This window comes from Zonotrichia albicollis, chromosome 3 (assembly GCF_047830755.1).
Source record: "Zonotrichia albicollis isolate bZonAlb1 chromosome 3, bZonAlb1.hap1, whole genome shotgun sequence".
Lineage (NCBI taxonomy): Eukaryota > Metazoa > Chordata > Aves > Passeriformes > Passerellidae > Zonotrichia > Zonotrichia albicollis.
This window is the reverse complement of record NC_133821.1, coordinates 23,798,512-23,819,752: the sequence shown is the minus strand read 5'-3', so window position 1 is coordinate 23,819,752 and position 21,241 is coordinate 23,798,512. Positions and strand designations below refer to the sequence as shown.

At 42.5% G+C, this 21,241-nt stretch overlaps 1 protein-coding gene across 6 annotated transcripts in view; it reads right to left on the bottom strand.

Moving 5' to 3' along the window:
* Window positions 1–21,241, bottom strand: part of ATL2 (atlastin GTPase 2) — a 38,935-nt gene that overhangs the window by 7,742 nt on the left and 9,952 nt on the right. For all 6 annotated transcript variants that reach the window (XM_014268729.3, XM_014268730.3, XM_074536942.1 and 3 more), the window contains 7 exons: window positions 10,833–11,110; window positions 6,199–6,333; window positions 4,466–4,570; window positions 3,706–3,756; window positions 1,551–1,607; window positions 881–973; window positions 483–621 (listed from right to left, as the gene is read on the bottom strand). In XM_014268729.3, the coding sequence (XP_014124204.2) occupies window positions 483–621; window positions 881–973; window positions 1,551–1,607; window positions 3,706–3,756; window positions 4,466–4,570; window positions 6,199–6,333; window positions 10,833–11,110 (858 nt within the window). The remainder of the gene's footprint in view (window positions 1–482; window positions 622–880; window positions 974–1,550; window positions 1,608–3,705; window positions 3,757–4,465; window positions 4,571–6,198; window positions 6,334–10,832; window positions 11,111–21,241) is intronic.

Genomic DNA, 21,241 nt, shown 5'->3' with positions numbered 1-21,241 from the left:
TTCCCTCTGTTGGGGGATACACATCCCTTGGAGGAATCCAACTGCCTCTCATTCTGCAGTAGCAGAACACTGTGGCTTTTATCTCAGCCATTTCAGAGCTGACCTGTGGTTCAGCAAGCTCTTAGAGAAAAGCCTTTCCAGAAAATAAAGAGTCTTTAATCTTGGGAATTCTGCCCTCTGGAGCCCTTAGTTATCTTTGGAATCTCCATTTAATGACCTTTAAGCATGTCTCAAATTATCAGATTACAATGAACAGCTAGACACAAAGATATCCATTCCCTCTCCCTGCTTCATTCCTCTACTTTTAAACCACTAAAAAGAGCACACAATGCACATTTCTAAATTCTGCAGCTTCACCTTTTAGCCTTATATTTTCCAGTCAGGCATTTCAATAGCTAACCATTACAGTGCTTAACTTTCATCATATAAGAAAACAAACTCAGTGATCTGAATCAAGAAACACAAAACGAAAAGCTTCCTACCATTCAATCTCCCATCAAAATTTGGATTTGTTGCAACTTTAAGACCAGGGTGGGGCAACAGGAAACACCCAAGATTACTGAAACAGGAGTGAATATGCTTCCTTACATTCTGTAGCTCTTCATGTTGGTTTTGCTTTACCTGAAGGAAAAAAAGGTATTAAGAACTGCTACCAGTTTTACAGCATTGCAGTTAAGATTAACCATCATCTTAAAAGCAGCAAGAGCACAAAAGTGTGTTTAAGCTTTTATTTCTGAACTTAATAATGTTAACTTTGCCTATAAGTAGAAACACCACAAATGTATTTTATTAGCACAAGGAGCCAGCTCATGATGCATCATTGTCTTGACAGCACAGTGTCACTTACAAGATCAGAACAGGACTACTGGAGATAACTTACCTGCAATCTTTTCTCTAGGAACTTTCTTCCTCCTTCCAAGCCATATGCATGTTCATAAGGATAACTCCAATCTCTAATTAAGAACATTAATGTCTGCAACACGAAGAACAACAGCAGCAAATGCTTTGCATCATTCCTAAGGTCAAAAATTTCTATCACATGTGATTATTTTAAGTATTTGGCTGCTCTAAAACTAAATATATTATAGATTACAAGCAAGGATACTATGTAAATGTTTGGGTATATTTGGCTGCTCTAAATGTAGCAGCCTTGTAGTTCTGTGGTGCAAGTCATTGCTTGTTTAAAAAACCAACTAAACAGAACACCCACCACCAAACAGGACCTTTTCTCAGAACCATCTACCACCAGCAAGGACCAACTATATCTCAGAGTAATAAAAAAGAAGGCAGTACAAAATTTATCTCCTTAACACCTGCATAACACTGGACATTTTGATTCTTTTTATACCTTATAACTCAAGCACAAAGCTATACTTGCCCAAAATGTGATTCTCTTCAGCATTTTTCCATTGGGGATTTGCAAAGCCATGTGGCAATAGTGAAGGAAAATTAGTCTTGCAAAGAACTGGTTACCTTCAGCCCAACTAACTGATCTGCAGAAATCACCCTGAGCTCATTTTCTACACATTAAATCTATTTAACACAGTTACCTGAAACGGCTTTTGGTAGATTTCTTCCATAGCTAGTCTTCCATATTCTGTAAACAACTGAGAGAAAGAACAGTGTAAGGATGTGCCACACAGAAAACATATTTTTCTGCTGTGAAATATTCTATTACGTCACTAAAAAACAAATCATTCAATCTTATATCTTACTATAGGTTTCAATCTTATGCCTTACTACAGGTTGAGAATGGCAAACAATCCTCAATAATGAGTATACCAACCCTCAATAAGATTCAGGTAGGAGACATGATTCCCACAGGCTTCACAGTGCCATTCCTGAACTGTCAACACACTGCAGTTTTAAGTGGGTGGCTGTTGGGCTATTCTCAGAGAAAAGCTGGCTGCATTTCTCACCAAGCCAGCTTCCAACACTTGCTTCCTAGGCTAAGGAGGTAAGCCTGACTAACATTTGCCCCTTACTTCCCACAAAAGGTTTATTCCTGGAAATCCCAGGGAACTTGGCTCTAGCCAATATATCAGACATTTAAATACAAGCCAAGTTCAGCAGCTTCTCAGATCTCTGCTTCACCTCATGACCTTAACTAATAATTGTTCCTTCCCTCCAGTATAAAGGCTGGTATCAGCTGTCTTCCTCTGACTGCTTTCACCATCTTTAACAGCAGCAGCAGCAGCATTCCTTGCTGGCCAAGCCACCCACAAGAGCAGGAATGAGGGACTGTGCTGGCTGCCTCAGCACAGGTCAGTACTGGCAGGGCTTGATCCATGCCAGCCTCCTTACAGATACTGCAGGTTGAGATGATGGAAGCACACCAGAACTCTGCAGTGCCAGGCAATCATTATTCTGCATTAAACTAACTCCTGGAGTGTCTCAGGTAGATTATGGCTCAAAGGGCACGTCTGGTGTTGATCACAAGAGCACCTGGAAGTCACAAGATTAATTTAATTTACAAGCCCTTGTCACTCTGAGCAAAAGCAGCTGTGAAGTGGCCAAGCACCCACAAGAGTCTGGTTTCTTTGACCCAAACTCTTTACCTCATTCACTTCCCTGCTAAATGTAAAAGGCAGTCAGAGACTAACAGTATTTCACAATTATATAAATTCCTATTAAAACAGAAATTCAGAATTTCCTTCCCTTAGATCATGATTCCCTGCTGCAACTTTAAATTGTATTTGTATTTATCATCCTTATTTATCCTTGCATTTATCATCCTTCAAATCTCACCCTCCAGTAGAACAGAGATAGATTGTTTTATTCAGATAACCCAAGCCTGTTAAAGGACCAAAGTCTCAAGGGAAGCCTGGCTCTCAAATAATGACCTACAGATTTTTTGTTTTCACTGCTTGGTTGTGTTTTTTTTGGGGTGTAGGGGGTATGGGCCCAGTGATTCAACCCTGCTAATTGAGAACAGCTTCATAAGAATACTTTTAGTTAGTGCTCTTTTACTTCCAGCATTGGCAGCCAGTCTGCTGCAGCACTGAAGACACACAGAACAGTTTTAAGCCGTGACAAGGTCATGGCCTTGGCATTTGGCAATACACAAGCTACTCTGTAAAGCTACAGGTTTTAAGTTAAGGAGATAATGTTCTTGCACCATTCACATGAAGCCATAATTCAGTGGCCTTTGACCACAATGTTGCATTAGAGGATAAAAACCCCATGGTGAAGACATTCTCCTGCTTTTATTTCTAAGCAGAATAAAACTCTGCAGAAGTTTCTCAGCTGAAAAAACAGAGATGGCTTCTGGGCAGAAGACTCTTTCTGGCCTGAGCCAAACTCCAGCACTTCCTTACAAACTGCTTATGAAATAACATCCATTTTCCTATTTTAGGAAAAACATGTAGCACTGGAATTTCACCATTAAGGATTTCCATAAACAATTTTCCTTTCTCATTTCCTCAGGAATTTAAGAACTTGCAATACAGAGAACAGACTTTAGGAGAACCAGCCCGATTAGAAGCTCATACTATTTTACCTCTACACTGGCACAGTAGAAGCATCATGAAATTGATGCAAACACAGTTTTTACAGACTGTACCAGTCTGTACTGTACCTTTAGTTTCAGGTCAAATTCAGTGTTTTACATGAGCTCCCAAGTCAGTTACATGAATAGTAACTTCCAGAACATTGTCAAGACTATCAGTTCAGAAGCAGTTTAACATAAATTCACCATATTCCTACCTGCAAGTGCTGAAGGTCATCTTCCTGAATATTCTGAGACAAGTTGTATACCTGCAAGAGACAATTACAGTGTCACATGAAACCACTGTCTTACAATCAGTCTCTTTCACACATTGAGTATACTTGCTCCCTCTAGAAAAAGAAGTGTAACTACCCAAAAGTCAGCAAGTAGAAAGGTGTCACAGAACACACCTCAAACAAAAGTCACCTCCTTATTCAAAAATGATTCACCAGAGCCAACTCCACAGGACAGAAGCAATGCTCTACCTACTCCTGTTCCTTTTAGGTTGTGGCATGTCTGAAGAAAGTCACTTGTCACCCCTCAAAAACCTGCTCACTTTGGCACCTCTAAGGCACAAGCTTAGAAGTAGCTTCGAGTATAGCACAATTCTCAGGAGTTTAATTGACACTTGAACAGAAGTAGCAATTTTAAGTTTGGCTGATCACAGCATGTCACCCTAAGCCCTATCTACAGCCTTAAAAAAGATTCTGTAACACATCTGTAAAGAAGCAGCTGCTACTTTGACATCTTGGGGGGAAGGGGATTTCCTAGTTCTGTCAGCAATTCAACTCAGCCTGGCCTTGCATAACCTTGATTCCACCGAGCAACTTGGGTAGTTTATGTACCACAATGAAAATAAGAAAAAGTATGGAATTTTAAATCAGAGCTGGAGCAAGATTGCAGGTGTGCTCAGGATATATTCTTTGCACAATCAGGATAGAGGCTTCTGCCATTATTTGCCAGCAGGGATATTCTCACCTGGACAGAGCTCGTCATGGTGCTGAGGGCAAAAACTGTTGCACAGTCTTTGATAGTGGATTGGCTATCAAAGGCACCTTGGGTATCCATGAGTAGCACAGCAACCTGCAGAGTTTGAAAGAACAGCAGCAGTTAACCAGATCATGGACCCCTCCACACTCCTGGCCACGGGGGTCAGCTCTGTTTCAGTCGCTGCCCCGTGCCTGCTGAAGAAACCTCAGTCACCTGCACAGGGGACAGCACACAGGGGACAGGCACAGCTGAGTGAGCAGCAGCAGAGGGCCCCGCCATCAGCCTCTGACCCTGCCTGGCCACCTTGTCCCAGAGAAACAGCCCTCCCTGGCCCACTGGGGGTGCCATGCAGACCAACTGGCAGCTCTCCTCCACTGCAAGAACACCAGCCTCAGCTGCAGATCTGGCACAGCTCATCAGAGCTAAGAGTAAGATGGCTACTTATAAATACATATATATCTTAAGATAATTTTTTTTTCAGCAGAAAACAAGATATTTGATATTGTCTGCTGGAACAACAAGGAAGGAAGTGATATTAATGAAAAAAGTTTATCAGTCCAACTCCCATCTTTGGGATCTGCTACATTTTCCTTCTCCTTCCCACTGAGAAGCAAGAACAAGTGAGTGATTTGTTCCCAAAGCATAAGCAGATTCACACATAACTGTTTTTTAACTAGAGAAATGTTTGGTTAGCTGTGAAATTTGTTAAACATCACTAAGCCACTATTTTTAAAATCCATGTCCCACAGATTGGGCATCAGATGCTTCCTTTGCAAATGCAAAGGGTATGAAATTTAAATAACCTAAAACCAATGGTTTAGAACACAAATAGCTCAAGATGACCACCACTATTGTGAAGTAAATATTTATTAATGACATTAACATAACACCTAATTTCAGCATAAACACCTCCCAGTAAACTTTGCAGTCAAACTGACTTGAGAGTTAAAAAAGAATCAAGTTAAGTGCTTTTTTTCTCACTGTTAGACTTATTCTTTTTTATAGACTGCTTGCTAAAATTAAATGGAAGGACCAGCTTCCAGACCCTGAAGTACTTACAGCCATGCACTACACTTTACTACAGCTACAAGTTAGAACATATTCTCATCCTTCAAAGAACAGTGTGTGTGTTACAGAGCTTTCCCCCCCCCAGCATTTGCCTGTAGATGGTATTTATAGCCATTACAGATTTACAACAACCCCAGGATAACCCACCCAGAAGCCTGGACAGGGCAGATTTTGCTAAAACAAAGTACTCTCAGAATGAGACTATTGTTGAATTTTGGGTTGTAAGAACCAATCTCCATCCTTACACTGATAACAGTTTCCAAATATGTTACACAGCCGCTCAGTGCAAAGGAAGGCAACCAATGTTCAAACAGCCGCCATGAAATCCATGACATTAAACACAGAGGCAAAAATCCTATTTAAGTTTTAGAATGACAAAACAGTTTAGGCTGAAGGGGACCTCTAAGAATCATCTTGTTCCAATCCCTCTGCCAAAGGCAGGGACACCATCCACCAGACCAGGTTGCTTGGAGCCCCACTGAACCTGACAGGAACACCTCCCCAATGCGGCATCCACAGCCTCTCTATTTTTAAAAACCCAAAAAACATCAAACCAAAAAAAAAGAAAACCAACCCACCACACAACCAAACCAGGAAGCCTACAACTCCGGCAAGGGAGACCTTGAGTAAATCAAGGTAAGTTAAGCACTCACCTTTGTTCCATTAGGTTTTTCAATTACAAACACTTCACTCCAAATCTGAATGCCAGTGGTTTCCCGTTCACATCCACCTCTCCATGTAAACCCAGTCAATGGCTCCGTGTTTCCACCTATCCAACAAGGAGAAGTCTACAAAGCAAAAGGAAAAACTTATGTAAAACCAAGGAGGAGATTTCTATTGTTTTTTAACATGCTATGTTTTAGCAGACTTCCACACTGTTATTACATTTCCCTCAGAGCCACCTGACAACACTACAAAAAAATATTAAAACACAGTGCTACTCTGCTGTGTTTCAAGATCATCCACAAAGCAACCCCATGGTATTTGAGTGGCTGCACAACTTTTCAGACACTGAAATGTAAACGTGCACAGTTTTTGAGTCTCCAGCACACAGAGGTATTGAGAACAGCAGTTTTGTCCACCAGTTCCACTCTCACAGCTGAGAAAACTCTGCTTAAACAGAACAGCAGATATTTCAACTCAGGAACAGCTAAACCTCAGCAAGAGACAAAACACCTGATCTTAACTTAATCCTCTCCCTTCCCCCTCAGTAACAGCTGGCCCAAGCATTTGAGTCCCTGCACTAACAGAAGCCAGCACCACACTCCCAATGCCATCTTGCAGAAGCCACAGAGAACAGACAAGAACCAGAAGATTCACAATCTATACTTGCCAGCTACAGAGAAAAGGTCAGTTTAAGAGTTTGATAGATGCCAATCAACCCACCCATATTAGAGCTGAGAAGCTATCTGAGAGGTGAGTACAGTTGGCATCTACCATCCCTGCCTGATGGAATTGTAATGAGGTCTTCAAGGACAGGGGCAGAGCAGCAGCTCACCCACAAGAATTCAGCCATTATATGAGCACATCTAACCCAGAAATGCAGCTCATGCACTGGCAAGACAGGAGGATGAGCAGGCACCCAAAGGAAGTTTCACTTTGATGGGTTTTTCTGCAGCCCCCTCATCAGTTAAACTGTTGTCTGCCTGCCACTTCTTTCAGGGAGGATTTCAGTGTATACAAAGCTTTCTTTCACAGGCTAGAACACAGCAAGCTGGCATAAGAGACATTTAATGAATTGCCTTCAACTGCCCAGAGCAGATTCCCAGCCAGGAAAGAGTCTACTGAGAAGGTCAAAGTAGAGATTTCTCAATTCACTTCTGGGCTCTACCTTGCTGACTCCACACTGGCAGTTTTCATATAATGGCTCAAGACATTTCTTCACATTTCAGAACACAGCATTGGTACCCAGGGACTGAACAGAATAAAAATACTTGAAACAACTAAGTGAAACTGCTTATTTCTAAAGGGGGATGGAAAAAAACCTGCACATTTTCCTTATGCCTAGCAGCCTGAAGGCAATCCAGAAGTTCTGCACCAGCATTCTTTCAAATACTAACAGCGCCCCACTCAACTCTGCTACTTAGATCAGACAAAGGGGAGAGAAGCAGACAAAAATTCAGAAAATGAACACAGGTATGCAAGTAAAGAGTCCTACAGGTCTGTACAGTTGTTTGGGTTTGGCTGTTTGGGGTTTCTTTTCCCCTTTTGTTTATTTTGATAGGCACACACACCTCTACCAGAGACACTAAGCAAAACCTGAACAGCTTTTCCCTATAGTTTTTCTATCCCAGAAGATGCTGATGCTTCCACAGACCACTCTAGAAATGAGAAATGAAAGCTCCAAGCCTGCTCTGTGCTGCAGCACACTCCAGGATACAGTTTGACAATCTGTATCATATCTCACATGTACCTGTCAATGGGCTGCAGCTTTTTACTTTTCAAAAAGACTCCATTATTCAGTATGTTCCATTTTTCCTTTATACAAGAATACTTTAGTCCATTTTGGTCCAGACATTATTCCTATTTGTATTCCTCCTATTTGTAACAAACCAGATCAAAACTACACAGTTTGACAAGTCCCTCAATGAGCACTAGATATGAGTTCATTTGATTTCACAAGTGATTCACATCACAGGAGACTTTGGTGTTTGAACAGGCTCAGCTTCACCTGAAGCTGCTTCATCTCATGGATGATGTACTTAAACCTGCCTCTGACTGACCTCTGCATCACTTTGAAACACTCCTGGCTTGTTACCTGCATCTTTCCTTAGCTAAAGCTCAGTATTTTAAGTATCTATTCATCAAGCTGGCTTGAAAGATATTCCAGAGATGGGAGGAGGGAAAAAAGGCTCCTACCTGAAATCAAGCTAGAAGTTGCTCTACAATTTTATCTCAGTCCCCTAAAGGGTAATTTCTCTAACTTTACTCCACACTAAGGAAAAGCCCAATGCAGCTTTATTTGCTTAGGGCAATAATACACAGTTCACCCTAACTAAGAAGGTGTAAAAAAATAAACTTTTCCATCTAAACTTACAGGTGTTGCTGCACCCAACTCTTACTAAAGCTCAGCACTACAGGCTCCGTGCAGCAGCTTGCTGAGTACAGAAGTGCTGCTGTTCCATTTCAAAAGAGCAATCACAGCACCAAGGATCAGCGCTTGAAATGACACATCCACCTCCCTGAAGGCAGCGATCAACCTCTGCCCTGCCAAAATCCTACCTGTGACTTCAGCTGGCACCACTGAGATTGTTACAATGCCAACTTTCCACATGACCTCTGGCACTCAGTTTAAGACAAGAAAATGAGATTCTGAAGGTTTTATTGGCAAGTTTTTCATTATGCATGTATGTTAATGTCCACATAAAAGGACACCCCAAAATTGCTTGATTGGCACATGAACTGAATGCAGTCGTTTTAGTATTCTGTGCAATATTTAGTTCACAGAAAATACAGACTTGCAATTGAGCCTGACTAAAGATGGAGGGCTCAGACTAAGTACTATAAAACTATACCAAGATCTCTCCTCCTGTACTAAATTTGGATAAGCAGAGGATATCATTTGACTTCATACAACTCAAGAGTGCTCCAAAGAGGAGGCGTTGCATTTATCCTCCATCACCCCCAGCTCCCATCAATCAGTTTGCAGCAGTTCTGATGCTTGTCAAACTCCCTCCCTATGCCAATTTACGTCACTGAGCTGGCAGAAAAACAATTCAGCAAAGTGCAGTGTCTTCTGATGCATCACTGAGTTGGATCAGCTCAACTAAAGGTCTGCAAGCAATACATCTTCAGAATGGAAATACCTGGCCAGAAGCAGCACATGGAGAGCAAGACTTCTCTGATTTTGGTAAGAAACAATTGTTACAGTAGATTGGCAAGCTTGCTTTCAGCTTCAGTTCAAGAGAAACAAATGCTATTTTGAAGGACATTTATAGAAAACTGAGAAAAGTGACTGCACAATAAAGGAAACAGAGAGGCCTGATACACAAGGCTGAAACAGCATTTCAATGTGTTTTGTTATATGAACATTTGTTTTATTTCACTATCTGAAAATTAAGAGTATTTGTTTAAAGCCCAGCCCTTCTGTTTTCAAAAGGAAACTCACACTACCTCTGCCCAGCCCAGCACCTTGCTCAGATCATTGGATGCAGGAGTTTGTGTTTTTCTTTGTTTGCAGGGAGTAGTGGGGGTTTTATTGTTTGGTTAATTTTGAACACCATCCATAATAAATGAAAAATTTTTCCTCCCTAGGTTAAAAGAGTCTCAAGAAGTCAGGAGTACCAGCCTGCTACTCTGGATTCCTCCTACCCTGAGACCCTATCTTCAGGGTCTTTCTTCCACAGCTCTTCCAAAATGAGGGAGAGGAACTCAATAACAGGCACCACTGGGACTGAGAGAAGGAAGTCTACATTTGCCAACTATCAGCAGCTTTTCTGCTGTACTCTCATACTTCCTGTAAATGCAGGGTTCATCTTCATTTTCCCTCAAGCCAGCTAGCACAAATTACCTCCAAAGAACAGTAACAAAAAAAGGAATCAGTTCTGGGTTTCTAAGAGCTTCAAAAAGCAACAAAACACTGACCTGTCAATATTCATAAAGCAGATTAAAAGAAACACCCCACAAACTGTGACAGGCAGATGTGTATGGTTCACAGAAAATCCCACTCCACCTTTTCCATGTAAGCCAAGGGCTCAAAACAAGACAACACTAGCCAAAAGCTACAAACTAAAAGAAGAAATTAAATTTTGGATCAGGCTTTAATCAATCAATAACTTAAAATGATTTTAAGAGTTCCTGGACTCCATTCAGAAATGCATTCCAAGCAGGAAAAAGGAAGCTTTCTCTTTCTTGTCATACATCATATTTAAGCAGATTTAGCTATCTGGTAAGACTTTTATTTATGCAACAATGGGCAAGTGAGTACTATAATATGATTTCAGGAGATAAAGTCACAGCAAGGCTCCTCCAAGTCACCACCTGGAAAAGCCCTTCCCCAAAGCTCAATTAAAGGCCATCACACTTCATCATTCAAGTTCTTCTTGTGTCCACTTACACTGGGACACCAATAAATTCCCTTGGTAACTGCAAGACAGGGTACATTGAAAAACTGTCACTTAAATACCCTTCTTCACAGTTGTAGAAGCAGAGCAGGTGATTTCCCCTCCCCCCCAATGTATCAGAAAATTTTGACTGGCTCTATTTATGCTCAATTTAACAAACACAAAGAGAAATTACTAAAATACCAAAGCACTTTTCTCCTGCAGGAAAAATCCAAACTACTCACCCTGTTATACATGTATCTAAGCATGAAGTCCAGCAAAAAAGATTTTCCTTTGCGGAAAGCTCCTGCTACAGACACAACTACTATGTTAAGATCTTTAATATGTTCCTGAAGCAAGATTTTTTCCAAAGCTGATTCATCTAATTCAAAGTTATGGTCATCTTCATGAGCAAGGACAATCTGTATGGGCCGTGGCTTATCCAGCTCCACCTCGTCATCTGAGTCGGGCAGGGCGTCTGAGTCCGGCAGGGCATCGTCCTCTTCCTCTTCATAAAGCTTACCTGCAAATGGACAGGTGAGAACATTTTAGTGAGGCACAGCTCAGGGCAAACAACACTTTTTCTTTTATTGTGAAGCCTTGAGCTGGGCTTCCATCTCCAGCAGCAAGGGTGATGTTCTTGGGAATGCCAAGGGGCCAACCGAAGCTCCCTGTGCATTTTCATCAGCTTTGTGTTTAGCCTATATTTCAAATCTCTCTCTCTCAGATATGTATTAAGGAATCACAAAAAAACCCCAACCCTGATTTTCAGCTTCAAAACCCCTTTTAAAGGCATCTTAAGTCAAGGGCCTTTTATCTGGGGAAAAAAAAAAGAATCATTTCAGAGAAGCTTGAAAGAGGACTGAAAAAGGGCATTTTTATATCACCACCTTCTTGTTGTAAGGGTGTCAGGGGAAATGAATGTTTTCTGTCAACAGGTTTGTTTGCCAACAGGCACAAGCAAGACCATGGATCTAGAATGGAAGCCCAGGATAACAAACATCAGATGAATAAACTCCTCTCTAATCCCAACACTGTTTCAAGTCTCAATACAGCACAGACTTTAGAATACCTATTCCCTATCTGCAAGACAAATTACTGAACATGTGCATGCCCTAACACTTCTGGGATAAGAAAACAAAAAAAGCCCATTGAAGTAGTTTCTGGTTTCATTTTCTTCCCACAGCGCACTATTAAGCAAGATTTAGCAACAGTAAGTATCAACTCTTTAAAAACAGTTAAGAGACTATTTCATACACAATTTAACAATTAATACCCTTTCAGGACAAAACAGTAGCTGAAAAAAAACTCTAACTCAGATTAAAGCTACTAATGAATGTAAGGTAACACAGCCCTTCAGACATACACTATATCAGTGCAAATATCCTATATTCTTGACTTTTAGAATTCAGGAGTTAATTGGATTGGAGGCCTAAAAGAAAACCAAACTACCCTGTCCAAGGTGAAGTTTCCTCTTGTTCAGGCACCACAACACTGAAGTTTGTCCCACAGCAGAAATCAACTCTACCATTCCTGACAAGCATCTGGAAAGCTTCTTTGTGTTTACTGAATTGCCTCCCACTCCCAATTTAAATTTTGCCATGTTCTATTGGAAGCCCATGTGCAAAAACCTGACCAAGGCACCTTCCTACCAGTTACTTATCTGGGATTATCACATATGATTTTCAGCACACTGTTCTTCTAGTCATGTTTCCATTTCCAAGCCAAGGCAGCAGCCACCCCCAGTCCCTTGATGTGCTGCTCAGAGAGGTTTCCTGTGGCAGCAGCCCACAAGGAGTGTTCTCCTGCAGGATGCAGCCATGAAGCACCATGGAACACACAGGTTCATTCACCCATGGCAGGGAACCTGCCAATGCTCACAGGAACTGCCAAGGCATTCCTGTCAGACCATGCATGTGAGATACCATTCTCAGCAAAAGACTTATGAGCAGGGCTCCAGTTTTGTGCATGTAATGAGACACTGCAGTTATCACCATAAATCTGAAAAACTGCTAACACAGTGACCCTGAAGTTTCTCCAGCAATTTTCTCCTTACCCAGCTCTGACAACACCTCATTTAACTGCAAAATGACAGAGAATGTTTCCACTTCCAAGCATCAAATCTTGTGCTGTCCCAAAGCCCAATGGTATTAAATCTTGAAAAAAAATGGTTTGAACATACTAAGCTTGCATGGTGCTTGGTTTGCACAGGAAGTACACTTGAGTGCTTAAATCCTAAGCAGCTAGAACCAAACTGCAACATTATCCAAGTAGGTGTGCAAAACAGCCCCCAGCATCACCCTAGCTCAAAGTGATTAATACAGCAGGCCAAAACATTGATTACACTAGCAGGCCTGACAACTGAAAGAAGTAACTTTTAAAAGAAAATCTGTTAACGGGCCACCAAACTATACAAACTACACTGACACTGACTGGTCAGCACTTCAGAGGAAAGTCTCTCTCTTTTGGCCTCAAGGTTTTGTATTCCCAGACATTTAATAAGCCCTCTCCTCTTTATTGAAAGAGTTTCTATACAGGCTTTGCATCATATAGGCAAAGGATAGGATCCTTTGGAGGCCAGAAAACTTGAGAGGATAGCCCAGGTATGGAGGGACAAAGATTTTGACAATCAGAAAGAAAGCTTCCAACATCACAGCCTACAAACATAAAGGGAATATTCTATTGATAAAAGTATTGAAGTCAGATAGTTCCAAGAAGAGGTGCCTGTGCTTTAGCAAACACATTGACACAACATCTCACAGCCTCTATTCAAGGTATGTTCCTGGTAGTGTAACTTGGTTACTTGGAACAGCCTAATATTCTTTTATTTACATACACACTTCACTTAAATACACAGCTGCAGTAAGGGATTGGTTCTGTAAACTGGGGCAGACTGAAAAATGGTTTGAAGCCACACCTGCAGCTTCTCTTCATTCCCTTGGAGCCTGACATTAACCATCCTGTCCTACCTGGAAGTCATCAAAACTTGTCAGACCCCAAAGACCTCAAGCTGCAGCAGCAACCTTGTGCCAGTGCAGAGCACAGCCACACAAAACCTCTTCAGGCCAAGAAGATTTCAGAACAAACAAGTGGAACGGACCTTTATCAATAGTTATTTATAAACAAGCAAATTCTCCCTATCACAAGGAGATAGTACTATCAAGAGCTTACACAAAATATGCCCATTAAAAGCTCCCACCTTGTTAACAGCATTCCGCACCACTGAAGCTCATTAGCTCAGAGGGAACAGGAGAGATGATTCATCCTAGACCCTACTCAACTCCTATTAGATTTCACTTACCAGCAGAAATTGGAAGTCAAACCCAGAGCACAAAGTTGGGTTTTTTTGGTTGGTTTGGGTCAAGTTGGATTGTTGGCTTTTTTTTTCCCTTTGACTAACCAGCTTAATATATCTACAAGTTCCCAACCTACCTACAGAAAAGGCCATCATGGCCATCAGTCAAGCACTTTAGAGGGTGGAGACCTGCAGTGCTGACAGCTGTGAAAGCAACTTGATCCATCCAGAAGAGCTGGTTTGATAACTTGGTGCTGGAGTGGCAGAGAACCCCCCTCCTTTCCAGATTTTGAACTAGTTGGCAATTCACAGGACACACATTGCACAGGTCAAGCATGTTAACTACAGAACAAGTGCCACTGCTCGTCCCAGCAGCAAATCAGCATGTGCAACCCTGTCAGGTGTCCCAGGCAGATGTCACACCCTTTTGTGATCCTTTATCCTGCCTTGTGACTGCTCACCCTGGCTAGCTGCTGTCTCAGGCAGCACTCAGGGAGCCTTTCTAGAAGGCTTCAGTATCATGGCCAGAGAGGTCACATTACACTTCCAAGAATTACTTTCAGTACAGCCTCTGGAAACAAAGGTCAGGACAAGAAACATGCCCCTTCACAGTCCAGTTTTCTGCAAGAGCACTGTGGAAATTCTCAAAGTATAATAATAATAAACATGCTGACAGCACTGTCTGGTCAGCTCAGGCCAGGAGTTTATGCAATTCAGAACTCAAAGCCCTGTCCCTTGGCTGTCCCCCACTCCTCACCTGCCCCAGCACAGTCACAGTGTACTACTCAAAACTCAGAATTTAATCTGATTTGTTATAAATCCCACAGACTGCTCTAGGTTCTTGCAATAGTCCAGTCTCAGCAAATCAAGCATAAAAGAGATGATTACTAACTTTAGAAGAGGTGGCATTCACAGAATGGCCACTTCCACACTAACTTCTCCTACTACACTACTTCTACTTCCTAGCCTGCTGGACAGTACTTGGGACTTGCAAAGTTCCAGGCAGCATCCCCTCATAGGTCTCCATAACAATACATTTCAGTACTGCTACAGAGGCAACCCAAACAACAGACTTTTGTTGGTTTGGGGGTTTTGCTTGTTTTTTATAGTACATTTTAACACCAGTAATGGAGTTACCAACCCAACCCATTCACACAGGGAGTGGTTGTTTCAGAGGAATGCTCCATGTTCTGCACACACAACAGAGATCCTGCCACAGGATTGAAGACTGATCGACTCACCAAACTCACTCATGGGGTTGATCACTGTGCTGTTGGAAACTCCCATGTGCACAGAAGATCTGTACCTCAGGCTTTTAGTACATACATAAGAGTTCTCATCTGTCAAACCATATGGCACTAGAACTTGTAGCATAGTGCTGCAGGTCCAGGAAGTCACAGCTATATTTTTCTTTTTTCAGGATGTTAACCTAACCTTTGAAGTTTCTGTAGCACTGAACTAGCAGACTCCAGACTAAGGTCAGATCTGCTGCTCTGTCTGGAGCTGATGCAAAAAGATGATCAACTGGACTCGCCCTTGAACTCTGCCATCCATTCACACCTATTACTGTGGCTGCTCACCAATCAGTTCCTATGTCATTATGGCTTCTTCCAACCTGAATTATTCCATTAGAACCTGTGGGCTAATGTATGGCTCTGACTGACATGATCCCTTCCCAACCCAGGTCAAACAGGCTGGGAGACAAGAGAAGCAACGCTGTGCAGCAAGACACAGAAGCAGACAGATCTGAATGGGAGCAAATATAGCCAAGGGAAGATCCTACCACTCAGTTTCCCTATAAACTCCTCATTCCACTCAGTAACAACTACAGCAGGACTGCTATTTATTCTCACCAGCTAAGTACCCAGAACAAGCACCATTTGTTGAAATACTAAGCCAGATTTTGAGAACAGTAGCTTCTTGTATATGCAGACAGTATTTCAACTGAACAAACCCCACTAAATAACCCATTTCTTAAAGCATGAGGTAAAATGAAAAGCCAATTCCTGCTTCCCCTAAGTACACAGCCAGCAGCTGACCTACTTGTGCTGCAGTGTAAGAACACCAGCGTGAAAACACTCAGACACCTGCACGCTATGAAAATGAGAGACAGCCTGCTTTAAATGCAAGTTCTTCCCTTTAAGGACTGTGACAGAAAATACAGTTACCTTTAAGTTTCAACCTACATACAGCTTGAACTCTTTGAACACATTATCCACATCCTTTCATTTAAAAAAAAGCACATACTAATTGCTAAACTCATTTGGTTTTAGATACAGTAAAGGCTTCTGACCAACAAGCACTGAATCATAATTAGTAACTGCTTCTGTGGACACTGAGTTGAACACAATTGCCCAAAAATGCAACAGAACATTAAAATATTTTAAATCCCATTTGCTTTTTAGTTTTAAGTCACTTTCATCAGTGTAGCTGTCCCTCATCAGTACTTCCATTTGCTCTATCCACAACAAGGAGTTTAAAGAGTATAAAGCAGTAAATCTTCTGGCTGGTAGTCTTATATCGCTTGTACAGAAACCTGCACTTTGCTAGAAGTCAACTTCAAATCAAGACTTCCAGCACCCCTAGACCCTTCAGCTTTGAGCATCCCTGAACTCTTTTTCCTGGTGCTCTACAGCACCACTCATTTGCCTCCACACAACAGCAGCTCAAGTCCCCTGCTCACATTTCAATACAGATGCTTGACAGGCTCCCCCACCATCACCTGAACGGTGAAAAGCAAAATGAAGCAAGCTACACTAAGCTCAAGCCATCCTGCTTGAAATTTGGTTCAACCTCCACACACTGAGGGAGTTCATGGCTTGAATCAAAAGCTTAAAATAATTGATCATGAGGAAACTGCTGCACTGCATTTCAAAGTAAGGCATTCTCTCAGTGCTCCACGTAGGAAATTTTCCTGGAGAGAAGAGAGACAAATTGCTTGAGCATTTCTTGTTTTGATGTAGTGAACGAAGGGAAGTGTAGGCATGTGCGAAGTGAGTACCAGAGCACAGAAAGAAAATATGTTAACCTTCAAACCTTATTTGGACACATCTTTTGGAAAAAAAAAAGTCACTAGATTTAAGCCACAAAATTGTCCTCCCGTTTTTGCAGCAGTGCTACTCCATGGAATAAACTCACATGAAACTAACACAGACCTTAATGCATCGCTGCTTTCCTATTGCTGACTAGTAAATAGTGCCAAGTAGCTCATTTTAAGGCCAGAAATAATTAAATGTTTCGAATATTTCAGCTATAAATAGGACTGATGAGCTAAGTTCCAAAGACTTGTTTGGACATCCAATAAGACCAATAGAGGAGTAGGGGCAGGGTACAGGGGGAAAGCCACATTTAACTCTGTGTGCTCCTTCAGGGCAATGGGATGTTAAAGGGACAGATCTAGAACTGTTACATAACTGTGAGCTGAATCGAGAAGCACCTGAAGCTACAATTCTGTCAGGAAAGAGGAATAAGATGATATTCTGATGACCTAGATACCTCTGAAGCACCACAACTAATCAAACAATAGGCTTGTCTACTCCTAAGTGCCTTAAATTGCTCCTCTGCTGAATGGTCGGCAGGCATGCAGGAGCAGACAGCTCCCCCCTGCACAAAGCACTGATAAGCTGGCATTTTGTGTTCTCCCTTTAGGGGGACAAAAAAGCAAGAAGGAAACTTCATGTAACAAAAATGTGTAGCAAAAAAAGTCAACCCTCAAATTCTGCTCTTCTCAACCAATACAAGTAAGAGAATGCCAATAAGCAGAGGCTAAGCCAAAAGCAGTACAAACCCAGTAAATTAAAAACTATATTAAATGACTGCTTTTTAGAAAGCACATTATGAACTTGGTAAGAAAGATGTTTCTCCATAGCTACAAGAAAAATCATGCACGGTAAGGACAGTGGCAAAACATGCCTCTCATCCTTCTTCCCCTCTGCCCAAAAATCACAGCTATTAACAGCACACTCACTGCAGGACCTAACAGGATCCCACAGTAAGATTCACCAGTGCTTTTCCAGCCCCCTCAAAGAAAGCTGTACTAAAACACTAAGGGCAGATTAAAGCATTAAAAGGCCTCTTGCTCACTTTTCCCCCCTTTCTTACCCATCAGGCAGGCTCTTGAGGATGGGAATGAGAGTACTCCAGATCTGACAGCGCCCTAGTTCACCATGAACTCTGGAAATGGCAAGTGACAGCTCCTCATGAACACTGAAAGCTAACTGGATCCTTGCAGGCCACACACATTTAAACCAGGCAGACTTCTGCTTGTATTTCAGAGTGGTTTTATCCAAGGTTGTTGCTCAGTCAAGAAGTCAGTATTTTCTAATTGGTTTAGGCCATAACTGTGTTCTATGTACCTTGTATGTACCCTCATGTCAGCAGCCAGTAATTCAAACAATGAGCAGCTAACCTAAATTGGTATTTTGAGCTAGAATAGGGAGAAAAGAATGAAGTGAGAGACACCAACTGCAATTACCCCATGTTTGGTGTCTCCATTGCCAGTCAGAGGTGCTTCAGTCACCAAGGTGCATCTGCACCACAGCCAGACAGGAGCTCAGCAGAAAGCAGTGAGTGCTTCCTTAGGCTGTACAGGAGATAAGCCAGAGGGTCAGGTGTCCTACTCATTTCCAGCATAAACAAGTTGTCACTCACAAACACCAGTGTAAGGAAACACAGTAAGCCAAAGAGGCTCAAACCTCTCATTTTTGCTTTTAGCAAGCTGAATGGCAGCAGCAGTGAGGCCAGCAGGATGAGGGTGGTGATCAACCTCCTGTACTCAGCACTGGTGAGACCACACCTCAAATACAGGGTTCAGCTTTGAGCCCCTCACTGCAAGAAAGACCCTGAGGTGCTGGGGAAGGGTCAGAGCTCAGCTCTGATCAGGAGCAGCTGAGGGACTTTAGCCTGGAGGAAAGGAGGCTCCAGGTGACCTCAGCACTCTTCACAGATCCCTTAAAGGAGGCTGTAGTGAGGTGGGGGGGTGGTCTCTTCTCTCAGGTAACAAGTGACAAGATGAGAAGAAATGGCCTCAAATGGTGCCAAGGAAGGTTTAGGCTGGATATTAGGAAACATTCCTTCATGGGAAGGGTGGTCAGGCACTTGAACAGGCTGGCCCAGAAAGTGGTGGAATCACCATACCTGGAAGTGTTCAAAATACAAGTGGATGTGGCACTTGGGGACATGCTGTTAGTGGTGAACAAGCAGCACCAGGATAACAGCTGGACTCTGATCTTAAGAGATATTTTCCAACCTTAACAGTTCAACGTGGCTTCCAACTAAAAGTGCTCTTTCAGCCCAACCTCAGTTCACACTCAGCTTCCCATCTCTCAGTTCCTGCAGCTGAGAGCCTTCCAGACAGTTTTTTCCAGCACTGAACCCCAGAATCCTACATTTCATGTCAAAGAACAAAGGGCTGTACAGAGAGAGCATAGGTTTCTTTAAAAAACTGTCTTCTCTAGATCACACAGTTTGCAAAACTGATACAGTAACTACCTGCAGATAACTCCAGGAAGTATTTCAGCTTCTTCTTCTCCCTTCTTTACTGTTCTTAACTTGGTAGGGCCACTGACACCCATCAGATGAAAGGGAAGCATAACAGGGGAAACGATATGCATCAACACAATTAACACCCAGATCAACAATGGGAATCAAAACAGGAAAAATTTTCCACACAAGGCACAGTTAAAGAGAATTGAAACAAACAAACAAAAATTTTTTTAAATTTTTGCACGTCTTCACTTTATCTCCACTAGAGGAAGAAATTTTTCTCACATAGCTACAACAAAAATAGTTTCTATCAGTGTCCCTGCTAGAAAGCATGTAGAGAAACAGGCCTGGGCCGCCATATGCCTTTCCTGCAATTAACCCCTAATAACTGATACAGTACCTAAGTCCATCCACTTCAAAGCCCCACACGTACTGCCACAACTGCTGAGTCTCTGCCAGGCATCATTGCTGCTGCTACACACAAATCCCTTGTTAAGGCAACAGCTCAAAGTACATTAATTCTGCCAACAGGACAGTGCCAGCAGCTGCCTCCTCCCCTCTCCCCGTTGCCTCTTCAAGCCTCTTTCAATAGCACAGCTGAGGCTGAACCACCCACTCACAGGGGCTCTCCCACTCTTTCCCATTTCCAGCACCATGCAGCACCACACTGCCTTTCCTGCTAATTCTGCCACTCATCCAACACTGCTCAGAGTCAAGTCAGCTACCCAAGCCAAACCAGCAGAAAAAGCAACCCAATACAAGCAGTTTCCTACATACTCAGACTGTATCACCTCACACAGAAATTCAATGAGAACTAGCACTGAAGACAAACAGCAGAGGCACACAGTCTGCTCTGCAGGGCACAGTTCAGCTGCACAGCCCAGGGCTGCTGCCCTCTGTGCTGGCACTGCTGTCCCAGGTCCAGCACCAGCTTATCCTGGACACCAAGTGATGTGCTCTGCACCCCACAGCCTCTGAAACAGGCACGCAGCACCGCTGAGGGGGAGGCACACACTGCCTCACTGGGCACCGGTGCCAAAAGAAAAGTTCAGCTCTGTAACTACAACCCAGTTCAGCTGGAAAAATTCTCCAGACTCCCAAAACTCACAAGTACAGTTAAGAAGCATATTCATGTAGGAACTGACTTGGTGATATGTGATAACACTGCAAAGATGGGTAGACAACTGGGCTGTAACTGGATCTGACTGTATGTTGCCAAAGATTTCTCTCTATCTGAATAAAGTCCAGATTTAGGCTGGGGTAGCCAACACATTTGTTAACCTTCACTTAAGAACAAGGTTTCCTTCCCTTACAAACGGAGGCTGCCACAGGTTTCAGTTTGTCAGTGTTACAGAATGAGTGATTGGTAGGAAGACCTCAAGCTTGGCACAGTCCTTCCTGCACGGGAGAAATATTCCCTTGAACAGACCTAGAGAATGCACTGCACCTTCTGAGAGCTGGGCCTGCTACAGAGGAGATTAGAAAAGCATTGATTTCAATATCACATGTGAAGTTGTCCCAAGGACATTATAACTTCAGCAGCTCAGCTCCCTACAAGCACCCTTCTATGCTCAAAGGGCTCAAGGCTCACCCACTTACCTAACAATTTTTAACATATTCACAACTCTCACCACAGAAACATCAGCCACTGCTACAAAACAAGTCTCAACAACTGAAGCATTTATGATTTTTAAACACATTTTCCTGAGACAGGAAATGCCACTGTCATGTGTACATTGATGGCTGCTGGCCAGGCAAGCCTAGAGGTATAGAGGTGAAAGAAGTCAGCAACCTCAGGGGTAAGGCAAGCCACACATCATCCCAACAAGAACAAACACAGAGGGGGCTGCTCACTACTTCTCTTCACATCAAGCT